The sequence below is a fragment of the Heptranchias perlo genome, chromosome 2 (genome assembly GCF_035084215.1).
Source record: "Heptranchias perlo isolate sHepPer1 chromosome 2, sHepPer1.hap1, whole genome shotgun sequence".
In the NCBI taxonomy this organism is placed as follows: domain Eukaryota; kingdom Metazoa; phylum Chordata; class Chondrichthyes; order Hexanchiformes; family Hexanchidae; genus Heptranchias; species Heptranchias perlo.
Genome location: NC_090326.1, coordinates 10,776,035 through 10,803,279, shown reverse-complemented (window position 1 = coordinate 10,803,279; position 27,245 = coordinate 10,776,035). Strand labels below are relative to the sequence as shown.

Genomic DNA, 27,245 nt, shown 5'->3' with positions numbered 1-27,245 from the left:
GAACAATGGATATCTGGAAAAGACTACAAGGCAAGAACCTCACGAGGTTTAATATAGGAGACTCAAAAAACATCATAAACTGTAACAGAGAAACCTGAGAGATTTATAGTCATTACATGAACTATGGGATTAAATTTCAGTCTTGAAATCACATCCTGATATGTATTATTCTTTTTAATTTATAATATGAAATTCTTGCAGATAATTTTATTCCATTTTGGTCCTGTATTGTTGCCAAAAGTTGCTTTGCTGATGGAAGCTCCTGGCCAGTGCACATTGTTGCATGAAAGTATCCACACTGAAGATTAATAATTGTGGAGTAAAAATTGCAAGTTTATTGAGTGATAATCAACAGTAGATTGCCAGGAAGTAATATACTGAATACATTAGCTGTTGTAGCCAATTAAGTTGATGTGCCATACAAGTGGTAAAATACAGGTTCTGAATGGTGATGGATCAGTTGTGTATTTCCAAAATGTTGTATTTTTACTTCAGCTTTTGAAATGTTTTTTTTCTTTTCATCTCAGCACAATAAGTTCTTCCACTCTGTTCTCCTTGCCTGTTCTTGTATGAAACATATTCACCTGCCATTGAATTTGATGTTTTGCTAGTCTGATTTAATCATTTATTCTTAATTGTCCAAGGGGATTTTAGACACATTATATTATTTCATAATGCCAAATCAATGTACCGTTGTCCAAGAAGCAAAACCTGCAGCTGGAGCTTGGCAAAAGAATAAAGAATTCTATTAACCATCAACAAGGAATAATGGTTTTTAGTCCCATAAATTGGAGTTCTCCCTCATCAAAACTAATTACTGCCAGGGTCCCCCATATTCCATGATTCTACTGTCACAGAAAGTGCTACAGAATCTCTACCTGCTATTTTTTGTTCCTGCCTGTCATTTTTCCCCATTTTAATGAAATTGAATGAACCCCTGGTGTTCTCAATCTAAACGGTATCAATTGGCACCAATCAGACATTCCCCATTGATTTGCACCTTGTTAATCCTAATATATTTCATACCTTACATATTTCACCTGCTAGATAAGCCATTCAGTTATCAAAACCCCATTGATCTCAGCTCCTTAGTCAGTGGACTCTGCAGAAGCGGAGAGTCCAAATGATTTCTGTTAAATCAGGTGATTAAGGAGCTAAAATCAATGGGGATAGATAACTGAGCGACTTGCCTAGCAAGTGAATTGTGCAAGGCATGAAATTGCTGTGGTCATCACTTTCCTCTCCCCACAATCTTTTGCTCTGTGGTCTAAGTATTTAAAGTGCCAGCATTTATCGCCTACTACGACGACCACATCAGCGTTCAGTTTTAAAATTACAACCATGGATCTCCATTATTGAATTTTACGGCATCATTCCATCAACAAGCACAAGACTCATTGTCACTGTAAACATTCTAGGAAATTAGCAGTGATAAAAATAGTTCGAAAACCATTTTAATGCTTAGATTCTGTGAACTATACTATGCGTTACAATGTTGTAAATGCCAGCATGCCAAACAAAAAAAGCCATCAGTTTAACCAGTTGCCATTTAACACACAGCTGTATCGCCTGCAGCAGTGAAAAGTGAGGTGAAGAAACAGTGTTAAGTGAGAGCTATGGTGTAAATAACTATGCTGTGTAGAGGCTAAATATCACAAAAAGCTTTTTAAATAGTTTAATTTTTTCCTAAACAAAAGCATAGTTTTTACACCGTATTTAAAAATATTTATTATATTGAAGAGAGAGTATTTTTAAAAAATATTACACTGAGATCTCCCCAACCTAGGACATGATGTGGAGATGCCGGTGATGGACTGGGGTGGAAAAATGTAAGGAATCTTACAACACCAGGTTATAGTCCAACAATTTTATTTTAAAATCTCAAGCTTTCGGAGATTATCTTCTTCGTCAGGTGAGTGAGTGAAAGGCTCTCAAATCGCATATCTTATATTAGGCTGGGACACCATCACACCAATCAAAGGTGTCGTTGGTGTTCAGACAGGTTAGCCACGGAAAACAGTAGGTCCCAGTATGCTGAATACACATTATGTCAAATTACACAGACAGAGAGAAAGAGACCCAAAAGGCAGAGAGAGAGAGAGAGAGAGAGAGAGAGAGAGAGAGAGAGAATATATTAAAAACAGATAACTTTTTTTTCCCTTGCTGGTGGGGTTACGTGTAGCGTGACATGAACCCAAGATCCCGGTTGAGGCCGTCCTCATGGGTGTGGAACTTGGCTATCAATTTCTGCTCGACGATTTTGCGTTGTCGTGTGTCTCGAAGGCCGCCTTGGAGAACACTTACCCGAAGATCGGTGGCTGAATGTCCTTGACTGCTAAAGTGTTCCCCGACTGGGAGGGAACCCTGCTGTCTGGCGATTGTTGCGCAGTGTCCGTTCATCCGTTGTCGCAGTGTCTGCATGGTCTCGCCAATGTACCATGCTCTGGGGCATCCTTTCCTGCAACGTATGAGGTAGACAACGTTGGCCGAGTCACAGGAGTATGAACAACGTACCTGGTGGGTGGTGTCCTCTCGTGTGATGGTGGTATCTGTGTCGATGATCTGGCATGTCTTGCAGAGGTTGCCATGGCAGGGTTGTGTGGTGTTGTGGACGCTGTTCTCCTGAAAGCTGGGTAATTTGCTGCGAACGATGGTCTGTTTGAGGTTGGGAGCCTGTTTGAAGGCGACTAGTGGAGGCGTGGGGATGGCCTTAGTGAGGTGTTCGTCGTCATTGATGACATGTTGAAGGCTGCGGAGAACATGGCGTAGTTTCTCCGCTCCGGGGAAGTACTGGACGACGAAGGGTACTCTGTTGGTTGCGTCCCGTGTTTGTCTTCTGAGGAGGTCTATGCGATTCTTCGCTGTGGCCCGTCGAGACAAATGACAACGTAAAATCATCGAGCAGAAATTGACAGCCAAGTTCCGCACCCATGAGGACGGCCTCAACCGGGATCTTGGGGTCATGTCACGCTACACGTAACCCCACCAGCAAGGGAAAAAAAAGTTATCTGTTTTTAATATATTCTCTCTCTCTCTCTCTCTGCCTTTTGGGTCTCTTTCTCTCTGTCTGTGTAATTTGACACAATGTGTATTCAGCATACTGGGACCTACTGTTTTCCGTGGCTAACCTGTCTGAACACCAACGACACCTTTGATTGGTGTGATGGTGTCCCAGCCTAATATAAGATATGCGATTTTAGAACCTTTCACTCACTCACCTGACGAAGAAGATAATCTCCGAAAGCTTGAGATTTTAAAATAAAATTGTTGGACTATAACCTGGTGTTGTAAGATTCCTTACATTCAACCTAGGACAGACTTATCACAGAATTTGGTTGCCACAGAAATTAGTCTTGTAGCGGTGCAAAATTCTAAGAGGCTGGATTATTGCACTGATATACTAATGCATTTAAATTTTAAGGACTTTAAAAATGTAATCTTTATTTTAATTGATTTATCATTAGTAAAAAGTTAACAGGGAGATTTTCCTTGGTCTGTATAGAGGGCGTACTGGATCGCCTGGGTGCAATGAACATTGAAAGATTCGGCAGGTCGAAGCATACATCTGCAATGGAACCCATCCAATTTAAATGAACGGAAGGAAAATTGGGCAGGTTCCTTTACTGCCGTGTTCTCCGACCCACCTGATTCTCTCATACTCGCTGCATCAAGTTGACCCAGTGCACCTAGGCACAGACCCAGGAAAGTCTCCCCTTATTTTGTTCCCTCCCCATCTCTTCTGATAAAAGCATTGATTGACTCCTTCCAAGGGCACCAGTCACCCTCTAGTACTTCAAGCAAATGGCCATTCTTCACGTGAGGAAATGTGGCATTGATGGGAAGTTGGCTAAATCGCAGAAAACAAAGAACAGTGGTTAATGGAGGTCTTTCAGACTAGAGGGATATAAAACATACACGCAAATGTGGTGCACAATGTCAAAATTTGCAGAAGACAAAAATAGGGATTGTGCTTAACTATAAAGAGGCCCATCAATGACTTCAGGAGGCCATGATAGGTTAGCAAATTGGGCAGGTAGATGTCAGATGAAATTTATTGCAGAAAAATGTGAAGTGGTACATTCTGGGCTGGGGAGGGGGAGGAATAAGGATGGGAAATGTGTAGTGTATAGTAAAATTTTAGAAGCGAAGAATACAAATGCAAAGAAAAGTAGAGAGACATAAAGAACAGCAAAGGGATACAAAGAAAGTAGTAAGAGCTGCAAAAAGGGAATACGAGAAAAAAAATTGCAAGGGATATCAAGGACAGCACTAAAGGTTTTCACAAGTATTAAGAGAAAGAAGGTAGGTAAGGTAACATGAGCCTTTTAAAGATAGACACAGGTAACATTTGGCCGGAATTTGCTGGAGTGGGGCATCTCGCAGTGCATGCTGTTAGTTAGACCCTTTTTTCTGCACCCTTCAGCTTGACGTTTTCTGGGCCGCTATTTGCTGGAAGTGCAAGCTGATAACGGGAGCATCGGAGACCTGAGCGAACAGCGGGAGAAAACGTGCATCTCCTTAACCAACGAGATTTAAGGGTTGAGAAAGAAACCGAGGAACGACGGAGGAGAGTGAATTAGAGTCAAATCTGGTACAGAAAGAGAAATAAAGAGAGGGAAAGAAAGATTGGATTGAGAGAGACAGAAAGGAAAAGTATGAAAAAATTTCAAATCTCTAACAACAATTGACTACATGCAAGAATGAGACTTCGGGGGCCAGAGGGGTTGATTGGCATTGCATTAACAATTATCGCTTTGTTAAAAAGGTACTTACACTGTTAAGTTCCAGCCCTAACTTTCTGCGGTGAGTTTAATGGTCAATTAATGTGCAAGTCCAACAAGTTACTAAAAATAACGAGGAGGCTAAGGGCAAGATGCCATTTGTGCAAAGAAAACATCAGAGCGGCGTAAATTGACCAGCAAGTTCTGGAGATTTGCAACTCATTGCATATCTCTTATTCCCCTGAACTTGCTGGCCGATTTGCATATTAATAACGGTGTGCGTCGTTAACATACTGTTATTTTTATGAGGAATGTGGTTGTAGTAGGCGACAGTATAGTTAAAGATACTGTTCTCTGCAGCCAAGAGCAAGAGTCCCGAAGGCTGTGTTGCCTACCCGGTGCCAGGGTTAAGGACATCTCCTCAGGGCTGGAGAGAAACTTGGACTGGGAGGGGATTGCGTTGTCGTGGTCCACGTAGGTACCAACGACATCGGTAAGACTAAGAAAGAGGTTCTGCTGAGGGAGTTTGAGCGGCCAGGGACTAAATTAAAAAGCAGAACCACAAAGGTGATAATCTCCGGATTATTACCTGAGCCACGAGCAAATTGGCACAGGGTAAATCAGATCAGAGAGACGAATGTGTAGCTCAAAGATTGGTGTGGGAGAAGTGGCTTTGATTCATGGGACACTGGCACTAGTACTGGGGAAAGAGGGAGCTGTTCCATTGGGACAGGCTTCACCTGAACCATGCTGGGAGCAGTGTTCTGGCAAACTGAATAACTAGGGCGGGAGAGAAGGCTTTAAACTAAAAATAGGGGGGGGGGGCTCAGTTGGGGCGAAGTTTAGATTGATAAAGAGAAAAGACAAGGAAGTAGCACAGGAAAGTGATGGGGCTAATGATAAATAGAGTGTGTCTGAAAGGGACAGAATGAACAAACATAAGAGTGCACGAGCAAATGGGGCAGGGGTAGGAAAGAATGGTAAAAAGACAAAGTTAAAGGTTCTTTATCTGAATGCGTGCAGCATTCATAAGATAGATGAATTGACGGCACAAATAGAAACAAATGGGTATGATCTCGTAGCCATTACGGAGACGTGGCTGCAAGGTGACCAAGGTTGGGAGCTAAATATTCAGGGCTATTTAACATTTCGGAAGGATAGGAAAAAAGGTAAAGGTGGTGGGGTAGCTCTGTTAATAAAGGATGAAATTGGTATAATAGTGAGGAATGATCTTGGCTCAGAAGGTCAAGATGTCGAATCAATTTGGGTGGAGGTAAGAAATAGCAAGGGAAAGAAATCACAGGTGGGAGTAATATATAGGCCCCCTAACAGTAGCTACACTGTAGGGCAAAACATTAATCAGAAAATAAGGGGGGCTTGTAAAAAAGGTAATGCAATAATCATGGGCGATTTTAACTTTCACACAGATTGGACAAATCAAATTGGCAAAAATAGCCCTGAGGAGGAGTTCATAGAGTGTATTAGGGACTGTTTCTTAGACCAATACGTCAGGGAACCAACCAGGGAACAGGCCATTTTCGATCTGGTAATGGGCAACGAAACAGGATTAATTAATGATCTCAAAGTAAAGTATCCCTTGGGAATCAGTGATCAGAACATGATAGAATTTCACATCCAGTTTGAGAGCGAGGATCTTGGGTCTGAAACTACTGTATTAAACTTAAATAAGGGCAATTATAAAGGAATGAGGGTGGATTTGGCTAAAGTGGACTGGGTAAACAGATTAGATGGTATGATGGTGGATAAGCAGTGGCAAACATTTAAAAAGATATTTTATGACTCGCAACAAGAATATTTCCCTGTGAGAAGGAAAGACTCCACAAAAAGGGTGAACCAACCATGGCTAACTAAGGAAGTCAAGGATGGTATCACGTTAAAAGTAAAAGCATACAACATGGCAAAGATTACTGGTAAGCCCAAAGATTGGGAAAACTTTAAAAAACAGCAAAGGATGACTAAAAGAATAATAAAGAGGGAGAAAATAAATTATGAGAGTAAATTAGCAAGAAATATAAAAACTGACAGTAAAAGCTTCTACAAGTATACAAAAAGGAACAGGGTAGCTAAAGTAAACATTGGTCCCTTAGAGGATGAGACTGGGGAAATAATAATGGAAAACAAGGAAATGGCAGAGGAATTGAACAGATATTTTGTATCTGTCTTCACAGTGGAAGACACTAATAATATACCTATAATAGTAGAAAATCAAGGGGCAAAGGGGAGGGAGGAAAGGTCCCAGCGGATTGGAAAACCGCAAACATAACATCCCTATTCAAGAAGGGAGTGAGACAGAAAGCAGGTAACTTTCGACCAGTTAGCCTAACATCTGTCATCGGGAAAATGCTAGAATCCATTATCAAGGAAGTAGTAGCAAGACATTTGGAGACTCATAATAAAACCATGTTGACTCTCCTTGATTGTATGAAGGGGAAATTGTATCTGACAAATTTATTAGAGTTCTTTGAGGAAGTAACGGGCAGGGTGGATAAAGGGGAACCAATGGATGCAGTATATTTGGATTTCCAAAAGGCATTCGATAAGGTGCCACATAAAAGATTACTGCACAAGATAAGAGCTCATTGTGTTGGGGATAATGTACTGGCTAACTAACAGAAAACAAAGAGTCGGGATAAAAGGGTCATTTTCAAAATGGCAATCTGTAACTAATGGGGTGCCGCAGGGCTCAGTGCTGGGGCCTCAACTATTTACAATATATATCAATGACTTGGATGAAGGAACAGAGTGTCTTGTGGCCAAATTTGCTGATGATACAAAAAAAGGTGGAAAAGCGAGTTGCGATGAGGACACAAAGTGTCTGCAAAGGGATATTGACAGGTTAAGCGAATGGGCAAAAATTTGGCAGATGGAATATAATGTGGGAAAATGTGAAGTCATCCACTTTGGGAGGAAAAATAAAAAAGCAAAATACTATTTCAATAGAGAAATACTACAAAATGCTGCGGTACAGAGGGATCTGGGTGTCATCGTACATGAAACACAAAAAGTCAACATACAGGTGCAGCAGGTAATCCGGAAGGCAAACAGAATATTGGCCTTTATTTCTAGGGGGATGGAGTATAAAAGCAGGGAAGTCATGCTACAACTGCTGGTGAGACCACACCTGGAGTACTGCGTACAGTTCTGGTGCTCTTATTTAAGGAAAGACATACTTGCATTGGAGGCAGTTCAGAGAAGGTTTACTAGGTTGATTCTGGGTATGGAAGGGTTGTCTTATGAGGAAAGATTGAACAGGTTGGGTCTATACTCACTGGAGTTTAGAAGAATGAGAGGAGATCTTATTGAAACAAACAAGATTCTGAGGGGACTCGATAAGGTAGATGCTGAGAGGATGTTACCCCTCATGGGGGAATCTAAAACTAGGGGGCATAGTCTCAGAATAAGGGGTCGCCCGTTTAAGACGGAAATGAGGAGGAATTACTTCCCCCAGAGGGCCGTGAATCTTTGGAATTCTTTATCCCAAAAAGCTGTGGAGGCTGAGTCATTGAATATATTCAAGGCTGAGTTAGACAAATTTTTGATCAGCAAGGGAGTCAAAGGATATGGGGAAAAGGCGGGAAAGTGAAGTTGAGGTAAAAATCAGATCAGTCATGATCTCATTGAATGGTGGAGCAGGCTCGAGGGGCCGAATGGCCTACTCCTGCTCCTATCTCTTATGGTCTTAGGACTGGAGAATTTTAGCCATGAGGAAAGATTGGATAGGCTGGGGTTGTTCTCTTTGGAACAGAGGAGGCTGAGGGGTGATTTAATTGAGGTGTACAAAATTATCAGGGGCCCAGATAGAGTGGATAGGAGGGACCTACTTCCCTTAGCAGAGAGGTCAATAACCAGGAGGCATCAATTTAAAGTTATCGATAGAAGGATTAGAAGGGAGCTGAGGAAAAACATTTTCACCCAGAGAGTGGTAGGGGTCTGGAACTCACTGCTTGAAAGGATGGTAGAGGCAGAAACCCTCAACTCATTTAAAAAATACCTGGATGTGCACCTGAAGTGCCGTGACCTACAAGGCTACGGACCAAGTGCTGGAAAGTGGGATTAAGCTGGGTGGCACATTTTCAGCCGGTGCTGACACAATGGGCAGAATGGCCTCCTTCTGTGCTGTAAATTTTCTATGATTCTATGATTTCTGCAGCAATATCCAGCCTCAATTAATTGAAAAAATGGAAATGGCAGACTTGTTAAATAATTACTTTATCTTTTTCACAGCATAGGAAGAGGATAAAGTACCAGAGATATGAGGAAAAATAAAAATAAATCACAGTGGGGGGGGGGGGGGAACTTACTCGATTTAATATACGTAAAACAAATGTGATAATGGAGAAAATGAGATTGAAGATAGACAAATCTCCAGGACCTGATGGCTTCCACCCCAGGGTATTAAAGGAAGTAGGTGAGAAAATTGTAGATGCTTTAGACACGATCTTCTAAAACTCTCTTGATTCAGGAATTGTCCCCTTACATTGGAAAATTGTCAATGTCACTCCATTATTTAGGAAGGTTGGGTGAGATAAACCAGGAAATTATAGACCTATTAGTCCAATGTCTGTTGTGGGGAAGTTTACAATAATCTGTTATTAGGGACTGAGCACTTGGGCAAATACGCTGACGATACAAAGCTAGGTGGGAAAGTAAGCTATGAGGATGCCACAAAGAGTCTGCAAAGGGATATAGACAGGTTAGGTGAGTGGGCAAGAAGGTGGCAAATGGAGTATAATGTGGGGAAATGTGAAGTTATTCACTTTGGCAGGAAGAATAGAAAAACAGAATATTTTTTAAATGGTGAGAAACTATTAAATGTTGGTGTCCAGAGGGATTTGGTACAAGAAACTCAAAGTTAGCATGCAGGTACTCCAAGCAATTAGGATGGCAAGTGGCATGTTGGCCTTCATTGCAAGTGGGTTGGAGTACAAGAGTAAGGAAGTCTTACTGCAATTGTATAGGGCTCTAGTGAGACCTTACCTGGAGTGCTATGCACAGTTTGGGTCTCCTTATATAAGGAAGGATATATTTGCCTTAGAGGTGGTGCAACGAAGGTTCACTGGATTAATTCCTGGGATGAGAAGGTAGCCCTGTGAGCAGAGATCGAGTAGAATGGGCCTATACTCTCTGGAGTTTAGAAGAATGAGAGGTGATCTCATTGAAACATAAGATTCTGAGGGGGCTTGACAAGGCAGATGCTGAGAGTTTGTTTCCCCTGGCTGGAGAGTCTAGAACTAGGGGGCATAGTCTCAGGATATGGGGTCAGCCATTTAAGACTAAGATGAGGAGGAATTTCTTCACTCAGAAGGTTGTGAATCTTTGGAATTCTCTACCCCAGAGGGCTGCGGATGCTGAGTTGTTGAATATGTTCACGGCTGGGATCGATAGATTTTTGGACTCTAGGGGAATCAAGGGATATGAGGATCGGCCGGGAAAGTGGAGTTGAGGTCGAAGATCAGCCACGATCTTATTGAATGGCAGAGCAAGCTCAAGGGGCCATATTGCCTACTCCTGCTCCTATTTCTTATGTGTATGTTCTTATGAACGGATCAGAGACAGCCATCATGGATTTGTAACAGATAAGTAATTTCTAACTAACCTAGTTGAATTTTTTTTGAGGTCACTAATATGGTAGATAAGGGAGTGTCTAAGGATATTATTTATATGGACTACCAGAAGGCATTCGATATTATTAAATAAGGCAAGAGACTGTTGGGAAAAATGGAAGCGCATGGAATTGGAGGCAAGCTTTTGACATGGGTAAGGAGTTGGTTAGGAGGTAGGAGACAGAATAGAGATAATGGGTATGTACTCCAATTGGCAGAATGTGGCTGGTAATGTCCTCCAGGAATCTGTACTGGGGTCTCAGCTTTTTATAAAAGACTTGGATGAAGGAATAGAAAGCTTTATTGTAAGCTGTGGCTCAGTGGTGGCATTCTCGTCTGAGTCAGAAGGTTGTGGGCTCAATTCCCACTCCAGCGACTTGAACACAAAATCTAGGCTTACACTCCACTATTTCAAAGAAGAGCAGGGGAGTTCTCCTCAGTGTCCTGGCCAATATTTATCGCTCAACCAACATCATTAAAACAGATTATCTGGTCGATGTCACATTGTTGTTCGTGGGACCTTGCTGTGCACAAATTGACTGCCGCGATTCCTACATTACAACAGTGACTATACTTCAAAAATAATTCATTGGCTGTAAAGGGACGTCCTGAGGTCACAAAAGGCGCTATACAAATGCAAGTCTTTGTTTCTTTCTGTATATCCAAGTTTGCTGATGACATTAAGTTAGGTGGGACAGTAAGTAGTGTAGATGGGAGCAGAAAGTTGCAAAGGAACATTGATAGATTAAGCAAGTGGGCAAAATTGTGGCGGATAGAGTTCAATGTGGCGAAGTGCGAGGTCATCCATTTTGGACCTAAAAGATAGATCAGAGTATTTTCTAAATAGTGAAAAGCTATGAACTGTGGATGAACAAAGAGATTTTAGGGGTCCATGTACAGAAATCACTAAATACTGGTGGACAGGTACAAAAAATAATTTAAAAGGCTAATGGAATGCTGGCCTTCATAAAGGCGGCTGGAATACAAAAGGGATGGAAGTTAGGCTACAGTTATATAAAGATCTGGTTAGATCGCATCTGGAGTACTGTGTTCAGTTCTGGGCACCGTACCTCAGGAAAAATATATTGGCCCTGGAGGGGGTGCAGCGCAGATTCATCAAAATGGTACCTGGGCTAAAAGGGTTACATTAGGAGGGCAGGTTGCATAGACTAGGCTTGTATAGAACATTGAGGGATGGTATAATTGAGGTGTTTAAGGTGATTAAAGAATTTGATAGGGTAGATAGAGAGAAACTATTTTCTCTGGTGGAGGTGCCCAGAACAAGGGACATAACCTTAAAATTAGAGCTAGGCTGTTCAGCAACTATGTCTGGAAGCACTTCTTCACACAAAGGGTAGTGGAAATCTGGAACTCTCAGTCAAAAAGCTGTTGAGCGAGGTCAATTGAAAATTTCAAAACTGAGAGTGATAAAGATTTTTGTAAGACAAGGGTGTTAAGGGTTACAGAACCATGGCAGGTAAATGGAGTTAAGGTACAGATCAGCCATGATCTAACTGAATGGTGGAGCAGGCACGAGGGGGCTAAATGACCTACTCCTGTTCCTATGTTCCTAAGAGAAACTATCAGGCTCAGATACAGGTCTTTAAAAGTTGGATGACAAATTGATAAAGCTGTAGAAAAGCATATGATCCTAGGTTTTATAAGTAGAGGCATCGAGCGCAAGAACAAGAAGGTAATGCTAAACCAAAACAAATAATTGGTTGGGCTACAGTTACTTCAGGATGAGTGTCGAGCCTACAGAAGAGATTTAATAAGATGTGCCAGGGATGAGGACTTCAGTTATGAGGAAAGACTAGAGAAATTGAGGTTGTTTTCAATAGAAAAGAGAACATTGAGAGGATCAGATGGAGGTGTTCAAAATTATGAAAGGTTTTGATAAGATAAAGGGGGAAAAGCTAATTCTACTGGCAGTCAGTAACCAGAGTAAGTGGGAGATAGTCCACCATGGGCACTGTGCACGTGAGGAGGCAGATGCCCCTGTTTTTGCATGGCATGGGCTGGGCCATGCACCCGTACAAAAGGGAGAAAACGTGAGTGCAGCTGCATGCCTCAGGCCTACAGCTGTGCTTCTGGCCACTGAGATTGAGGACTTTTGGCTATTGCTCTCCAAGGGGACTGGTGAGAAAGGAGTTAACAAGACATGTTTATACTTGCCTGCCTGCGTACTCTTTGGCCTACCCCCAGAAACCTCACAGACTCTTCATATGAATGCAAGATCGTTCTTTAGTGGATGTAGTTCCTCTATCCTGTCACCTAACAAGGTTTTAAGGCCAAGTCTGCCTTAGGTTACACTTTCAAGTCTGAAGAAACCTTGGTCCACGGGGGTCCAGGGGCCATGCACTGTGCCAGCTTTCCACAGATGTCCTTTCACTGAATGAACGTTGGGATCCGAGAATGAGGCAGGAGGCTGGAAATGTCCCTTCCTACCTCATTAGAATAGATATGCTTGCTGGGAGGCCTCAGGAAATCTTGGGGCAGCACAGGTAGGGCGTATATCTGACTCACTGCCTGGGGGCAGGCATAGGACGAAGGAAAATTTACCCTTATAAATTTATCATTAAAAGAGCGGAGAGGTTAGAAGAATATTTTTTATGCAGAGTTATTAGGACATGGAATGCCCTACCAGAAACAGTGGTAGAAAAGAATCCATAACAGAATTTAAAGAGGGAGAGGGTAAATATTTGAAAAAGAAAAATTTTAAAGGGTGTAAGGAAAGGATAAGAGAATTCGACTAAGCTCATAGCTCCTTCAGGAAGTCGGCGCGAACACATTGGGATTAATGGCCTTTTTCCAAACTATAACATTCTATGATGCTGCTCTATAATAGCCTAGACAGTGCATGTTGGCAGGCCATTCAACTACAGATGCATGACAATCTAGTCTGATTTGGTCCACATCTGCACTTCCAACATCAGTCACTGGATAACAATCAGGAGTGGGGACCTTGCCCAATTATCTCCTCCCTAACCCAGGGTCGGAACGGCCAACTGCCATGCCTCTAACCAGCATGTTAGCTGATGTCAGGTAACTCAGCAGAAACTGTGATTTGAACCTGGGATTTACCTAGTTTTCAAATGGTTCAACTTAACCAACTGAGCTATCAGTGAATCCCAACATTTAAATGCCAGTAAGCAGCACTTTGCATATGTGCAAAGCTATCTCTGCCTAAAAAGCAATGTGGAGCCAGCAAGATAACTTGAGACTTCCAGGTTGGTGATGCACTGTACAGGTAATAATTTAAGACCTGTACCAACAGTATAACAGGCCCTAAAAGAGCACAATATTTTTCTTTTCTTAAAAAAAAAGCCAGTCAGTTTTACTTTAGCCTCATGGGGCATGATTTTAACATGGAGGCGGGGGGGGGGGGGGGGAGATAATCGGACGCGAAACCTGGAAGTTAAGTTAACGGGTCATGATCACCACCTTAATGAAGGCAATAAATTTTGTTTCCGGGTTTCACGCCAATCAGGCTAGCACGAATCAGAGAGGAGAGAGGGAGAGATCATAGGCCGTGGAGGACTTTGGGAGTGGTAGGGGAGAGGTTGGGGGGCCATTGAGGACATCACAGGCCGGAAGGTGATCGGACGACATCGCCAGATAGGAGGAGTTGGAGCTATGGAAGGGTGGTCTTGGCCATTGCAGGCTAGGAGGAGGGGGGGGGTGGAGGTGCGGGGAGGAGGGTACGGTCGGCCGATCAAGGGATCCAATCGCGCAGGATGAGCTTGTTGGGCCTGAATGAAGCACTCAACCATCACAACGTGGTACATTGCCCCTATAAGTATCAGCCCGCCAGCTTTAAGTGGGGACGGGGCTTCCGGGTTTCTGACGCGCGCGAGCGCATGCAAACGTGGCTCCGTTCAACCTGGAAGTGGGCGTGTTGGAGCCGGGATGCGGATGCTCCAAAAAATCAACTATTTTTACTACCCATCCGCCACCAGTCCAGCCGTTCTTGGGGATTAAAATTACACCCATGATCTCAAGCACAGAATGCAGTATTTTTGGATTAGAACAAGGGTATGCAAGCATTTTGCCTTCATGAGCCACTTAGGTGCATACCATGGAGTCTCAGAGGGCACAAATATGCATGTTTCCTAGGAAACTAGCAAGAGCTGACAGTTTCAAAAAAGCGAGAGAAGCCGCAAAAGTTACAACTAAAGAATAACCCTGATTATAAGCTTTTGATTATAAGGCCATGACATATGAAACCAAGTAGAAATAAGGGCTTTGTAACTTAAGGCAAAGGTATACACAACATTCCTTCACTTCTGTTGGAAAAATAAAAACATAAATAAACACACAAAAATGCAGAAGTGCCAAAATTAGTGGTGCATTTCTGGAGTAGTTCAGAGACCTGCTCCCATGCACAATTTTGAATTTTTACATTGAAAATTATGAATTTTGGGTTTAAGCTCTTTTCTACTTCACAACTAATGAATTTTTATTCTGCAAAAAAGGAAAGACAAAGTGACAGTTGGATTTTCAACAGATCAACCAGACCATCGTTTCCCCAAAAGTTAACTCAACAGTCATTCTCCCACATACAGCCCAGTTCAACTGTACTTTACTGCTTGAAGGCCTCGTTTATGCAGACAGTGTACACCATCCAACTTCCAACCTCCTCTCCTTCTCTAACCCTCCCCTCACACCGCAATTCAACCTGGAACTCTTCGCCTCCTCCAACTCAGCGCTCTTCTTCCCCTCCCCTCCCCTCTCCAACCCCCACAGATCATGCTGGCATTCTTCCTCCCCACCAGTTAATGCTGGCATTTTCCACCCTTCCCGTACCAAAGTGCCACTCTCAGCTCCTGCCCCCTTCCCTTCATACCATTCATTCCCCTCTCCCCCTCATTGAAACCTTCTCTCCCCCTTTTATTGCCATCCATCCATCGCAACCCCTTCCCCCATCCCTCACCTCCTCGCATCCCACTGCTACCTGAATCCTGGTGCCACTGAATTGGCTGGACCCGCTGCCCTCAATAGCACACCTAACACTAATGGTAGTGTTTACAACCTCTGTACACTATAAGCAGAAATTTCATATCAGTAGCACCAACACAACAACTTGCATTTATATAGCACTTTTAACATAGATAATATGCCCCACAGCGCTTCACAGAAGCATATGGGAAAAAATGAGCTGAAGGAGCTATTTCGAGGGTTGACCAAAAGCTTGATCAAAGAGCTAGGTTTTAAGGAAGCTCTTAAAAGGAGGAAAGGGAGGTGGAGAAGCAGAGGGGTTTAGGGTGGGGAGTCCAGAACATGGCGCCTAGGTGACTGCAGGCACAATAGTGGGGTAAGGGGGGGGGGGGGGGGGGGGGAGGGGACGCCCAAGAGGCCAGAATCAGAAGAATGGAGAGTTATGGGAGGGTTGTAGCACTGGCGGTTACAGTGATTGTACACAGAGGCTTTAATAAGTGCTATTAGCACTACGAATGACATTGAGGGAAGAGGTCTATTCGTTACCTGACCAAGGTAGGACTGAGAATGAGGGGCAAGGGTCTGGTCAATGCTGATTTTTGTCAGCAAACACTGGCACACTAACCAAGTCCCCATTCTGCTGACTGCCAGCATGAAATGTTAGTGGTTGGCGTGTATGCACATATAAAGCCTTGACCCCATTAATTTGCACATAGTAACAGATATCGGTGTTCCGATTTAGGATTTATCCACCAATGAGGTAAGAACGCTAAGAACAATCTTTTCCGAATCTCCAGGCCAATGAAATTCAAACATGACAAACCAGCAAGTATGAAATACAAGCACAAATAGTAATCAGTTTCCTGGGCTTCATGACTATGAGGAAAGATTACTACCCTAGGTCTTTTCTCTTTTGAAAAGAAAAGACTGAGAGGGGATATGATAAAAGAGTTTAACATTCCTTGAACAAGTTTGATCCAGGTAAGCGTTACTGCCATGTATAGAGTTTAAGCACAAGGGTTCATATTTACAGATAACAAAAGAAAATAGGAAATGCAGGATGAACTTTTTTTTAAACTGAAGGGATGATAAGTATGTGGAACAGATTATCAGCACTGTGGTGAAACTAGAAACCTTAATGGGTTTCAAGAAGGAACTATACAGAATCTTGTCAACAAATGGGATTAGAAATGCACTATGGTGGGCTTGATGGACCAAAGGTCTTCTCCTGCCTGAAACTGTCATTAAGTTACTACGGCTAGTTTGCTAACTCCAAGATACAGTGGCTATATCTTTAAATAACTGCGGGAAAAATCTTCCCTATTTTTTTTAAATTCATGACTTGGTGACTGACCTCCCAACTACAAGAAGGTTCACTCGGTTAATCCCGGGGATGAGGGGGTGGACATATGAGGAGAGGTTGAGTAGATTGGGACTCTACTCATTGGAGTTCAGAAGAATGAGGGGCGATCTTATTGAAACATATAAGATTGTGAAGGGGCTTGATCGGGTGGATGCGGTAAGGATGTTCCCAAAGATGGGTGAAACTAGAACGAGGGGGCATAATCTTAGAATAAGGGGCTGCTCTTTCAAAACTGAGATGAGGAGAAACTTCTTCACTCAGAGGGTGGTAGGTCTGTGGAATTTGCTGCCCCAGGAAGCTGTGGAAGCTACATCACTAGATAAATTTAAAACAGAAATAGACAGTTTTCTAGAAGTAAAGGGAATTAGGGGTTACGGGGAGCGGGCAGGAAATTGGACATGAAGCTGAGTTCGGATCGGTCAAGGCCCTGTGGGTGGCGGAGCGGGCCTAGGGGCTGAGTGGCCGGGTCCTGCTCCTACTTCTTGTGTTCTTTAGATTTGAGGTTAGGATCAGATCAGCCATGATCTTATTGAATGGCGGAGCAGGCTCGAGGGGCCGATTGGCCTACTCCTGCTCCTATTTCTTATGTTCTTATGTACAGCTGCCATCTTGTTTTCCTCCCACGGTTTTTGGTGCCCTTTTCCTAGTACGCTCTGCAGCTAATTACTTTCAGTGGGGAAATACAGTTGATGGCAACTGGGAACCAAGGCTAAGTACTGTAATTAAATAACATGCTTATGCCCCATATCTCCAAAATGCTACAAACAAGGAATGCAGCCTTGCTGTGGGGGACAGCCACTGCCTGGTGAGCTTAATTTAAACATTATTGTTAAAAAATATACTAAATACAGGGCTATTTTTCCACAACCACAAAGGGGATAAGGCCATTAAATATTGCCCTAAAACTAGTAACTCAGAATACTGATATAAAAAATAAACTTCATATATTATCGTAATCTATAGAACAGGACATTTATGGTAAAATCTAGTACATAGGTCACATTTCATGCAAGTTCTTGTGACCCATGAATCTGGCTCTTATTTGCTTCTGGTAAAACATGGAGATGACTTTTACAAAATTGCAAATTATGCATTTTATTAAAAAACTTTGCAAAACTTTCAAATCTGAGTGATTTAAGAAGTTTCTAAATTCAATAGAACTATGAAACAAATATTGTACCTTACTTCATAAAGTTAAACGTGTGATATTCTGAACTCAAATTTACAAATATTTAAACATTATAGCATGCCTGGTCATTATTCACCCAACAAACTGTGTCCCAAAAGCCTCTGTACTTAAACTGCAATTTTCAAACATAACCTTAATATTGTCTTTCAAAAAGTCACCCCAGAGTCAATAAAGAACTTCAACACCCACAATATGGGACAGCAAAACCTTTATAAACCAAAGAAGTAAGTCAATAGCTCCTTTTCACAGTTCAACTCTTCAGGCTCCATGAAAAAGGTTTACTGCATAACTAGGAAAGCCTATTTTTCAGCTTAATTTCATCATCATCATCACTGGTCGATAATCGGCAGAGCTTTTATGACTGTCCTCCACGCTCTATTTATCATGCATGGTGGTAATTCTTCTCTGGGAATTTCTGTACCCTGTACTTAAGGCAAGGGCATGAACCCTGATGTTGTGTGTTGGACTGTCTCTGGGTGCTCTCTCAATGACTTGTTACGTACTGCAGCTACGTCATGGCTTACAAGTTGTGGATGCCGTTGGCTAATTCAAGGATTAGCTCATCCGCCTTTTGGTGGCATTTCCTCCAAAAGGGTCCTGCAGCCCTCCTCCAGGTGCTCATCCACCTGAAGACACTAGCACTTTCTGGAGGTGGCCAGGTTACTTAACCACCACCCAGCACTTGACAGTGACCACCCACAAATAGTACAACCTATGGTCTTTAGTAAGAACCAAGCTTCTCTCAATTTTTAAATACCCTAATTATTATTATGACATTATACAAATGCATATATAGACATACCAAAGGGTTCAGTACTGGGTATTAGATGTCACCTCTTAGAGAGGAGATATTTCAAAATTATTATTTTTAAACAATCTTTCTGTGAGGAATACTTTGCACTGAAAGTACAAAGTAATGTGCCTTGCTAAGCATGTTTGGAAGCAATCATGCAAAATCAGAAAATAAATGTACTGTAACCAGAACACTTGGTGCCACAGTTTGCACCGGTTTTGAAATTTAGATATCATCGACCTATATGAATCAAAGGGCAAAAGTAAAAGCGTGCATGTATGAAATGAGTCTTGAGAGGTGTGCTTTTTGTTCCACTAGAGCTGAGTAGGTTCAAGAGTGACCTAATAGATTGTGAAGGGTTATGCTAAGGTAAATAGTGTGAAGTTGTTTCCACTCATCAGTGAGATAGTAACTAGAGGATACAACTTCAAGATAAATCATAAAAAGAGTTGAAGTGGAGGTTAGAAAAAAAATCTTTATACAGAGGGCAGTTAAAATGTGGAATACACTGCCACAAACCATTGCTGAAGTAGAGTCCAGAATTTATTTGTTTTAAGAGGGAATAAAATCGTTGCTTGAATAAGAGAAATAATAAAGAATGTGAAGAATAAGGAGAGTGGGTTCAGAGGAGGTGGCTCATGTGAAGAAATACCCCGGCATAGACACAATGGGCGGTTTCTGTGTTATTCTATGGGTGGTAGATACTAACTGAACGGCAAACATAAGTTTGAAACCAGTAATCTAGCCTGCTCAGCTTACAGGAACATAAGCTTCAATACAGGGGTGCTGCTTTGCCCATGGTACCTGCTGTCTTCAAGAAAACAAATTACATATATCGTAACAAGTGGGACCAAACGTTAAGAGTGTCAACAATTCAAAACAAGCAATACAACTGAAATAAAATTATGTGTTGCATTAGGATACATCATTTTAAAAGAACTTCTATGATTCTAAGTAGTCTTCTTGAAGCATCTTGGGGTGTTTTCTATGTTAAAGGTAAGTTGCTTTCCATTCTGCCCCGGAAAATCCCAAGAGTGACTGCACCAATCATGACAAAAAGTTAACAATTGGAAATGGATTTAAAAAATGGCAGAAAAGAAGGAAACAACAGGTAATTATTAGTTTGGGGGGGGGGGGGGTGATGTTATCGAGTTGGGACCTTGAATGTTTCAATTTATAATAACAACTTGGTTCAGAAATTCAAGGTGAAGTGGTCATGTTCGCAGGTACCAAGCTTGAGGGGGAAAGGAATCAAGTCATGGGAACAGCCAGGGACTAAGAAAGGAGTTAGATAAACTCTGAGTGACAGTTGAAATTTAATGCAGATTAGTGTAAAGAATTGTACAATGGAAAAAATGGTTGGCATATTTAGGAATGGTGTAGAACTAGCAGCAGAATTGTATTCCACCACAATTTGTAAACTTCACGGCCCGGCATATCCCTCACTCCTCCATCACCATCAAGCCAGGTGGCTAGCCTCAGTTCAATGAGGAGTGAAGACCAACATGCCAGGAGCAGCACCAGGTGTACCTAAAAATAAGGTACCAACCTGGTGAAGCTATAATATAGGACTACATGCATGCTAAATAGTGAAAGCAACAAGCTTTAGACAGAGCTAAGCGATCCCACAACCAATGGATCAGGTCAAATCTCTGCAGTCCTGCCACAGCCAGTCAGGAATATTGGTGGACAATTTAAGCAACAAATGGGAAGAACAGGCTCCATGAACATTTTCACCCTCAATGATGGCGGAGCCCAGCACGTGAGTGCAAAAGGCAAGGCTGAAGTGTTCGTAACCTTCTTCAACCAGAAGTGCTGAGTGGATGATCCATCTCGGCCTCCTCCTGAGGTCCCAACCATCACAGATGCCAGCGTTCAGCCAATTTGATTAATTCCACGTGTTATCAAGAAACGGCTGACTGCACTGAACACAGCAAAGGTCACGGGTCCCAACAACATCCTGGCTGTAGTGCTGAGGACCTGGGCTCCAGTACTAGCCATGCCTCTAGCAAAACTGTTCCAGTGCAGCTACAACAAGGCATCTACCCAACAATGTGGGAAAATGCCCAGTTATGTCCTATGCACAAAAAGCAGGAGAAATCCAACCCAGCCAATTACTGCCCCATCAGCCCACTCCCAATCATCAACAAAGTGATGGAAGGTGATATCAAGCAGCACTTACTCACCAATAACCTGCAAACCGATGCTCTGTTTGGGTTCCACCAGGACCGCTCAGCTCCAAACCTCAAAACAATCTTGGTCCAAATATGGATACAAGAGCTGAATTCCAGAGGTGAGGAGAGTGTGACTGCCCTTGATATCAAGGCAGCATTCGACCAAGTGAGGCACCAAGGAGCCCTAGTAAATATGAAGTCAATGGGGAGCAGGGGGGAAAAGTCTCCAGTGGCTGGAGTCATACCTAGCACAAAGATGGTTTCATACCTGGCACAAAAAAAATGGTTGTGGTTGTTGGAGGCCAATCATCTAAGCCCAAGGACATTGCTGCAGGTGTTCCTCAGGGCAGCGTCCTAGGCCCAGCTATCTTCAGCTGCTTCATCAATTACCTTATCTCCATCATAAGGTCAGAAGTGAGGCTGTTCGCTGGTAATTGCACAGTGTTCAGCTCCTTTTGCAATTCTTTAGATAACGAAGCAGACCGTGCCCACATCTGCAGCAAGAGCTGGACAATATCCAGGCTTGGGCTGATAAGTGTGGCGCAAATGTTACTTGCCACAAGTGTCAGACAATGACCATCTCCAACAAGAGAGAGTGCAACCACCTCCCCTTGACATTCAATGGCAGTACCATCGCTGAATCCCCCATAAATTGGAGGCAGAAATTCAGACAAATACTTGGAGCCCTCAGCCAATACAGAATCTGAAGCTGGCTGCTGGAAAGTGAGGAGGAGACACTAACGTGTGACTCCCTTCACCTTTTACCCGATTACCTATACAGAAGTGCTTTGCCTCCACTTAATACCTTCACACATTTGACATCAGAATCCTAACATATTAAGAGAAGGGAAATAAATCACAGGCAATCCGCTATTGTTGCTCCTTCAACGCACCACATTTCTATGATCTTTGCTTGAAGAAAAGGGAATGTAGAGTTATTCGAAAAGACCACTCTGATCCAGTTGGCTGCTCCCAAAGTTCAAATGTTGTTACCCAATTACTATATCGCATCATGTACTTGAAAATGTGACCACATTGTCCCCATACTTAAACCATGAATGCTCATCAAGCTTAAACGCTTCACACTTTTTCACAAATCCTCAAGCTGCTTCCATGACAAATGCTTGCATACACCAATTCGATAGAAGACCAAATACAGATAGCGTGAAATATGTTAGGTGTGGAGGAAATAGCACATTGAAAGCAGAAAATGTGCGCTAACACATGTGTGAACCACACATTTTATTATGTTGAAAGTTATGGTAAACTTTTATAAATCACTGGTTAGACCTCAGCCAGAGTATTGTGTCCAATTCCGGGCACCACACTTTAGATAGGATGTCAAGGCCTTGGAGAGGGTGCAGAGAAGATTTACCATAATGGTACCAGGGATGAGGGACTTCAGTTATGTGGACAGACTAGAGAATCTGGGATTGTTTTCCTTAGAGCAGACACAGTTAAGGGGAGATTTAAATAGAGGTGTTCAAAATTAAGAGGAGTTTTGATGGAGTAGATAGAGAGAAACTGTTTCCACTGGCAGGAGGGTCAGTAACCAGAGGACACAGATTTAAGATAATTGGCAAAAAATCCAGGGAGGAAACTAGGAGAATTTTTTAATGCAGTGAGTTATTACAATCTGGAATGTACTACCTGAAAGTGTGGTGGAAGCGGATTCAATAGTAACTTTCAAAAAGGAATTGGGTATATGCTTGAAAAAGAGAAATTTGCAGGGCTATGGGGAACGAGCAAGGGAGTTTGACTAATTGGACACCTCTTTCAATGAGCCAGCACAGACACGGTGGGCCGAATGGCCCCCTTCTAGGCTTTTTGATTCTATGAAACACAATTTGGCAGCAAGATCATATCTGGCCTCCCCTCAAGCCACCAATACCACCATTGAAGCATGAAACATTCACTATGACACCTGCTTTCACAATGTATGGAGAGTGCTTAATATCTGCAGTGTTTAGCACCCACACTACCAACGTAGTTTGTATGGTTAACAAAACAAATAGTTATCTAGTTAACAAAAATAGTCTGAAAGCAAGCTTGATGTTAAATCTCAGAATGTCATGAACTCTTGACAGAGCTGACAGTGGAGGGAGGGAGGGAGGAAGAAGATGCACCAAGTTCAATGAATATTACTGCTAGCACTGTACTGTAACTTAGCATTTCAGAGTGTTATCTTCTACGTTACTGTTGGCTGAGAGCATGATTATGAGCTGTAACATAATTTCATAGTTCTTACGACTAGACAAACTGGATTGTGTTACAGCAACCCAACACTCAACTAGGCAAGTATAATCAAATATGAAATGCACGTAAGTATTAACGCAAAAGTAACTCTTTGACCAGATATATATTACCTACTAAGCAGGTTTCTTTTCCAATCATTACAGCCCATGGTGCAATGTCACAAGCTTTTTTTTTTAAAACATACTATCTTACCACTGATAGGGAAGAGCTATCTACCTAATATCTCTATTCATTGCAATTAGGGCAATTTTGGATCAGCCTGGAAGCCAATTTCAATCCTCCTGACCCTGGGAAAAAACACCGCCAACAAAGCATGCTGCATTACAGCACAGGTAAACTTGCCAGTTTTTCTGGAAGGGTGACTGCTCCACAGATTTCCATCTCAGATCTGTAGCAGTGCTGGACAACAGCCATTTTCTCACTTCCTGAAAGGTGAATTTTCCCAAACTCATAAGATAAGGAAAGATCTTGCCCCACTCGGAGACCAACCATTTTGTCCCACCATAACATCTGCTTTTGATTCATTTTAATGCAATATTGGTTCACAAGCTGTATCCAATCTAAAAGCACCCTGACTTTGGGAAAGCATACCACCAGTAAAGCATGCAGGTACCTGCTGTTTTTTTAATAGGGTATTAATACGAACCTCACTGTATTTCATTTTAGGCTTTATATTGCATCTATAGTACAAGGTACTTGATTGCAAGCCAGTGAACCAGAATTTATTCCATTCATGAGTGGGACTTGCATAACTGGCTTGGCCCATTATTATTCAACCCATTTACTTGCACGAACAAGTCCACGGTCAGTAGCCTACTTGCAAGTAACGTTCATACAATATAAACAAAACAGTACTCAAACTAATTAGCCATTTTTTACAAAATGTTATATTTGAATCTGCTATATGTTACAACATACCTCAATGTTCAATATCACCAACAACTTTCTTACCTTTACCCTGTACAATCCTACTCCCCAACCCCTGGATATAATAGTAAGAAAACAATTTCATTTAAAAAAAACACTCCCAACAATTCTAGAGAATAAGAGATTTGTTTTATATTTGTTCTTGTGGGTGACAGCCACATTTGTTGCCCATCTCTAGGTTGCCCTGTGGAGATGGTGATGACCATGCGTCTTCTTTTTGGAGCTAGGTCACTTCAGAGGACATTAAGAGTCAACCTTGTAGTATGGACTATGTGTAGGCCAGACCGAGTACTGGTGGCCATTCCCTTCCCTGAAGGACATTAGTGAACGAGTTCAGTTTTTACAACAATCTTTGATGATCATTTTCTTTCTGGTCCTATCCCAAAAGTTACCAGATTTATTGAATTCAATTTCAGAACTTGCTGTGACAGGAGTCGAACTCATTATCACCACACTACTGTGAGTATTGTACCCTCCTAAGAGATTCAGATGTCGTCTGAATCCCAAAATGGGATTACCAGCTGGAAATTGCTCCCATCTACTCTGCAGTTGGTGGGAGCTGTTCTTATTTTACTTTCACTCAGTCGATTGGTGGGCTTTGCGGGGGACATCAACAGCAAAGGTACTCTTATGCAGTTGGCGAACAATGACATCCTCGCTCAAATTTTGGGGTTTGCAACATATTCAATACAAGCTTACCAGAATTATCAAGGTATAATATAAGTATTATATTGTAGCATATATACAAAATAAGAGTCCTTGGAGAGCAAATGAAAGGCTATAAATCAGCCTTGAACTTTGCTTTTGATTAACTGCAGTGCTATAATTCACCACAAGCTATTATTCTTTTTTTTAGATTTACATAGAATGCACAGCACAGAAACAGGCCATTCGGCCCAACAGGTCCATGCCAGTGTCTATGCTCTACACAAGCCTCTCCCTCCCTACATTTTCTATATGATGCAAGTCAAAGAATGTCATGGTAATCACTGACAACTATTTCTTAATAAATTTTCAATAATGTCACAATCATTCATTTTCCAATGTGCCATTGTGCATGTCAGTGATCACTGATTCATTAGTGTGAGTGAAAGTTACCACCACAACAGATCTCAATAAAGTGAATAATGTGCATCATGTATACAACAGATAACAGGAAATGATTCAATTGCACCTATAAACTACCGTATTGCTCTAGCAATTTATATTATCCTCAAGTGGATTATGCCTTCCAGATGTTCCCAGGTATCTAATTTCCCATCACCTCTTGGAGCCAAATCTGAATGCAGAATAAGAAAAACTGAACTCCACTTCAAAAACCTGGCATTTAAAAGATCAACTTTTTAAAACTTTTAATTATACTACATGTAGTATCTCCACTAATATCTCTGTATTTCATGGAGATGGTATCTCAATTGAGAACAGGCAATAGTCTTACGCAATATCACCAGAACCATTCCATCAATTTAATTCCCATTTGCAATTAAAGTTTATATCTGACTCTTCGAATTTTAATTACTAACCCACCATATGGCACAGAGTACATGACGACTCATACTATTAACCAGCTCAGCCAACTTCATTTGTGGGATATAAATTGGGGAGGGGGGGGGAGGGGGTGGGGGGAGAAAAAAACTATCCCATTCAAAGTTTAATGTATAGTCTGCTGAAACAAAAAAGCAAGTCTACTGGGTTTCTGACCACCTCAGTGAAACCGAAACAAATGTAAGGAATCTTACAACACCAGGTTATAGTCCAACAGTTTTATTGTTGGACTATAACCTGGTGTTGTAAGATTCCTTACATTTGTCCACCCCAGTCCATCACCGGCATCTCCACATCAAACCGAAACAAAGTAAATGGTCAATAACCTCAAACCTTGTGCACGTTACTTACCTGTAAAGTTTACCTGCCTGGTTAGGTGGTGATACTCAAGCTGTCATAATGTGAGATTAAATAACATTTAAATTAAAAAGCAAAATGCTGGAAACACAAAGCCGGTAATTCAGCACTAGGGGGAAACGAGAGGGATGGGGGTTAAAGGTTCAGGTGTGAAGTGATGAAACGAAAGTAATGAAAGCAAAACGTGGAAGTGCACAACCGGCAGAACATCGATCTAAAAGGTTATTTGGAGGGGAGGAGAGGAGAGAGGAGGAGGGAGGGGAGAGAAGAGGAGGGAGGGGAGAGAAGAGGAGGGAGGGGAGAGAAGAGGAGGGAGGGGAGAGAAGAGGAGGGAGGGGAGAGAAGAGGAGGGAGGGGAGAGAAGAGGAGGAGGGGAGAGAAGAGGAGGAGGGAGAGAAGAGGAGGGAGGGGAGGAGGAGGAGGAGGAGGGAGGGGAGGAGGAGGAGGAGGGAGGGGAGGGAGGAGGAGGAGGGAGGGGAGGGGGAGGAGGGAGGGGAGGGGAGGGGGAGGAGGGAGGGGAGGGGAGGGGAGGGGGAGGAGGGAGGGAGGGGAGGGGAGGAGGGGAGGGGGGGGAGGAGGAGGAGGGGGGGGGAGGAGGAGGAGGGAGGGGAGGAGGAGGAGGAGGGAGAGGAGAGGGTAGAGAGTTGACTGCAATGAAGCGATTGATGCGCACACTCTGGGGATGCCGGCATGTGCCTGTGAGTCTCCTCCCTCCGCCCGGTGCCTACCTGTCCAGTGATGCCGGTGACGATGGCCACTTTCCTGAGCTCGCTTTTCCATTCGGGTCTCCGGGTGATGTGGCCTTGCCGTCACCGCCCCCGCCGCCGCCGCCGCCCGCACACTTCAGCTGCTCCATCGCCGGCGAGTTTTATTCTCGGCACGCTTTTGACACCGCAATAACTCGAGGTTCCCTTCTCCTGCTCACTGGACGTGCTGACTCGCAACTTCCGTGTTGTGAAGGAAGCGCCAGGCGGGCCAGCCGCTCAGTGGCAACGGCCTCAACTGAGACCCCGCCCCCTAGCAACTGCCCGCCTCCGACTCCCGCTCTACTCCAGCCGCAGCGACACCAGCAGGACTGGAGGTGCACGGACTGGCAGTGCAGCTATTGTTCTCCCACCTGTGAACATGGGAGCAGGAGTAGGACATTCAGGGGGGAGAGGAAGGGGAAGGGGAGGGGAAGGGGGAAGGGGGAGGGGAAGGGGGGAAGGGGAAGGGGAAGGGGAGAGGGAGGGGGAGAGGGAGGGAGAAGGGAGGGAGAGGAAGGGGGAAGGGAGGGAGAGGAAGGGGAAGGGAGGGGGAGGGGGAGGGGGAGGGGGAAGGGAGGGAGAAGGGAGGGAGAAGGGAGAGGAAGGGGGAAG

At 43.0% G+C, this 27,245-nt stretch overlaps 1 protein-coding gene across 1 annotated transcript in view; it reads right to left on the bottom strand.

The window, feature by feature from the left end:
- The window catches only part of gmds (GDP-mannose 4,6-dehydratase), a 726,937-nt gene that overhangs the window by 658,340 nt on the left and 41,352 nt on the right, over positions 1 to 27,245 (bottom strand). Inside the window, exon 3 of the mRNA XM_067995743.1 lies at positions 26,616 to 26,696. Within this exon, the coding sequence (XP_067851844.1) occupies positions 26,616 to 26,696 (81 nt within the window). The remainder of the gene's footprint in view (positions 1 to 26,615; positions 26,697 to 27,245) is intronic.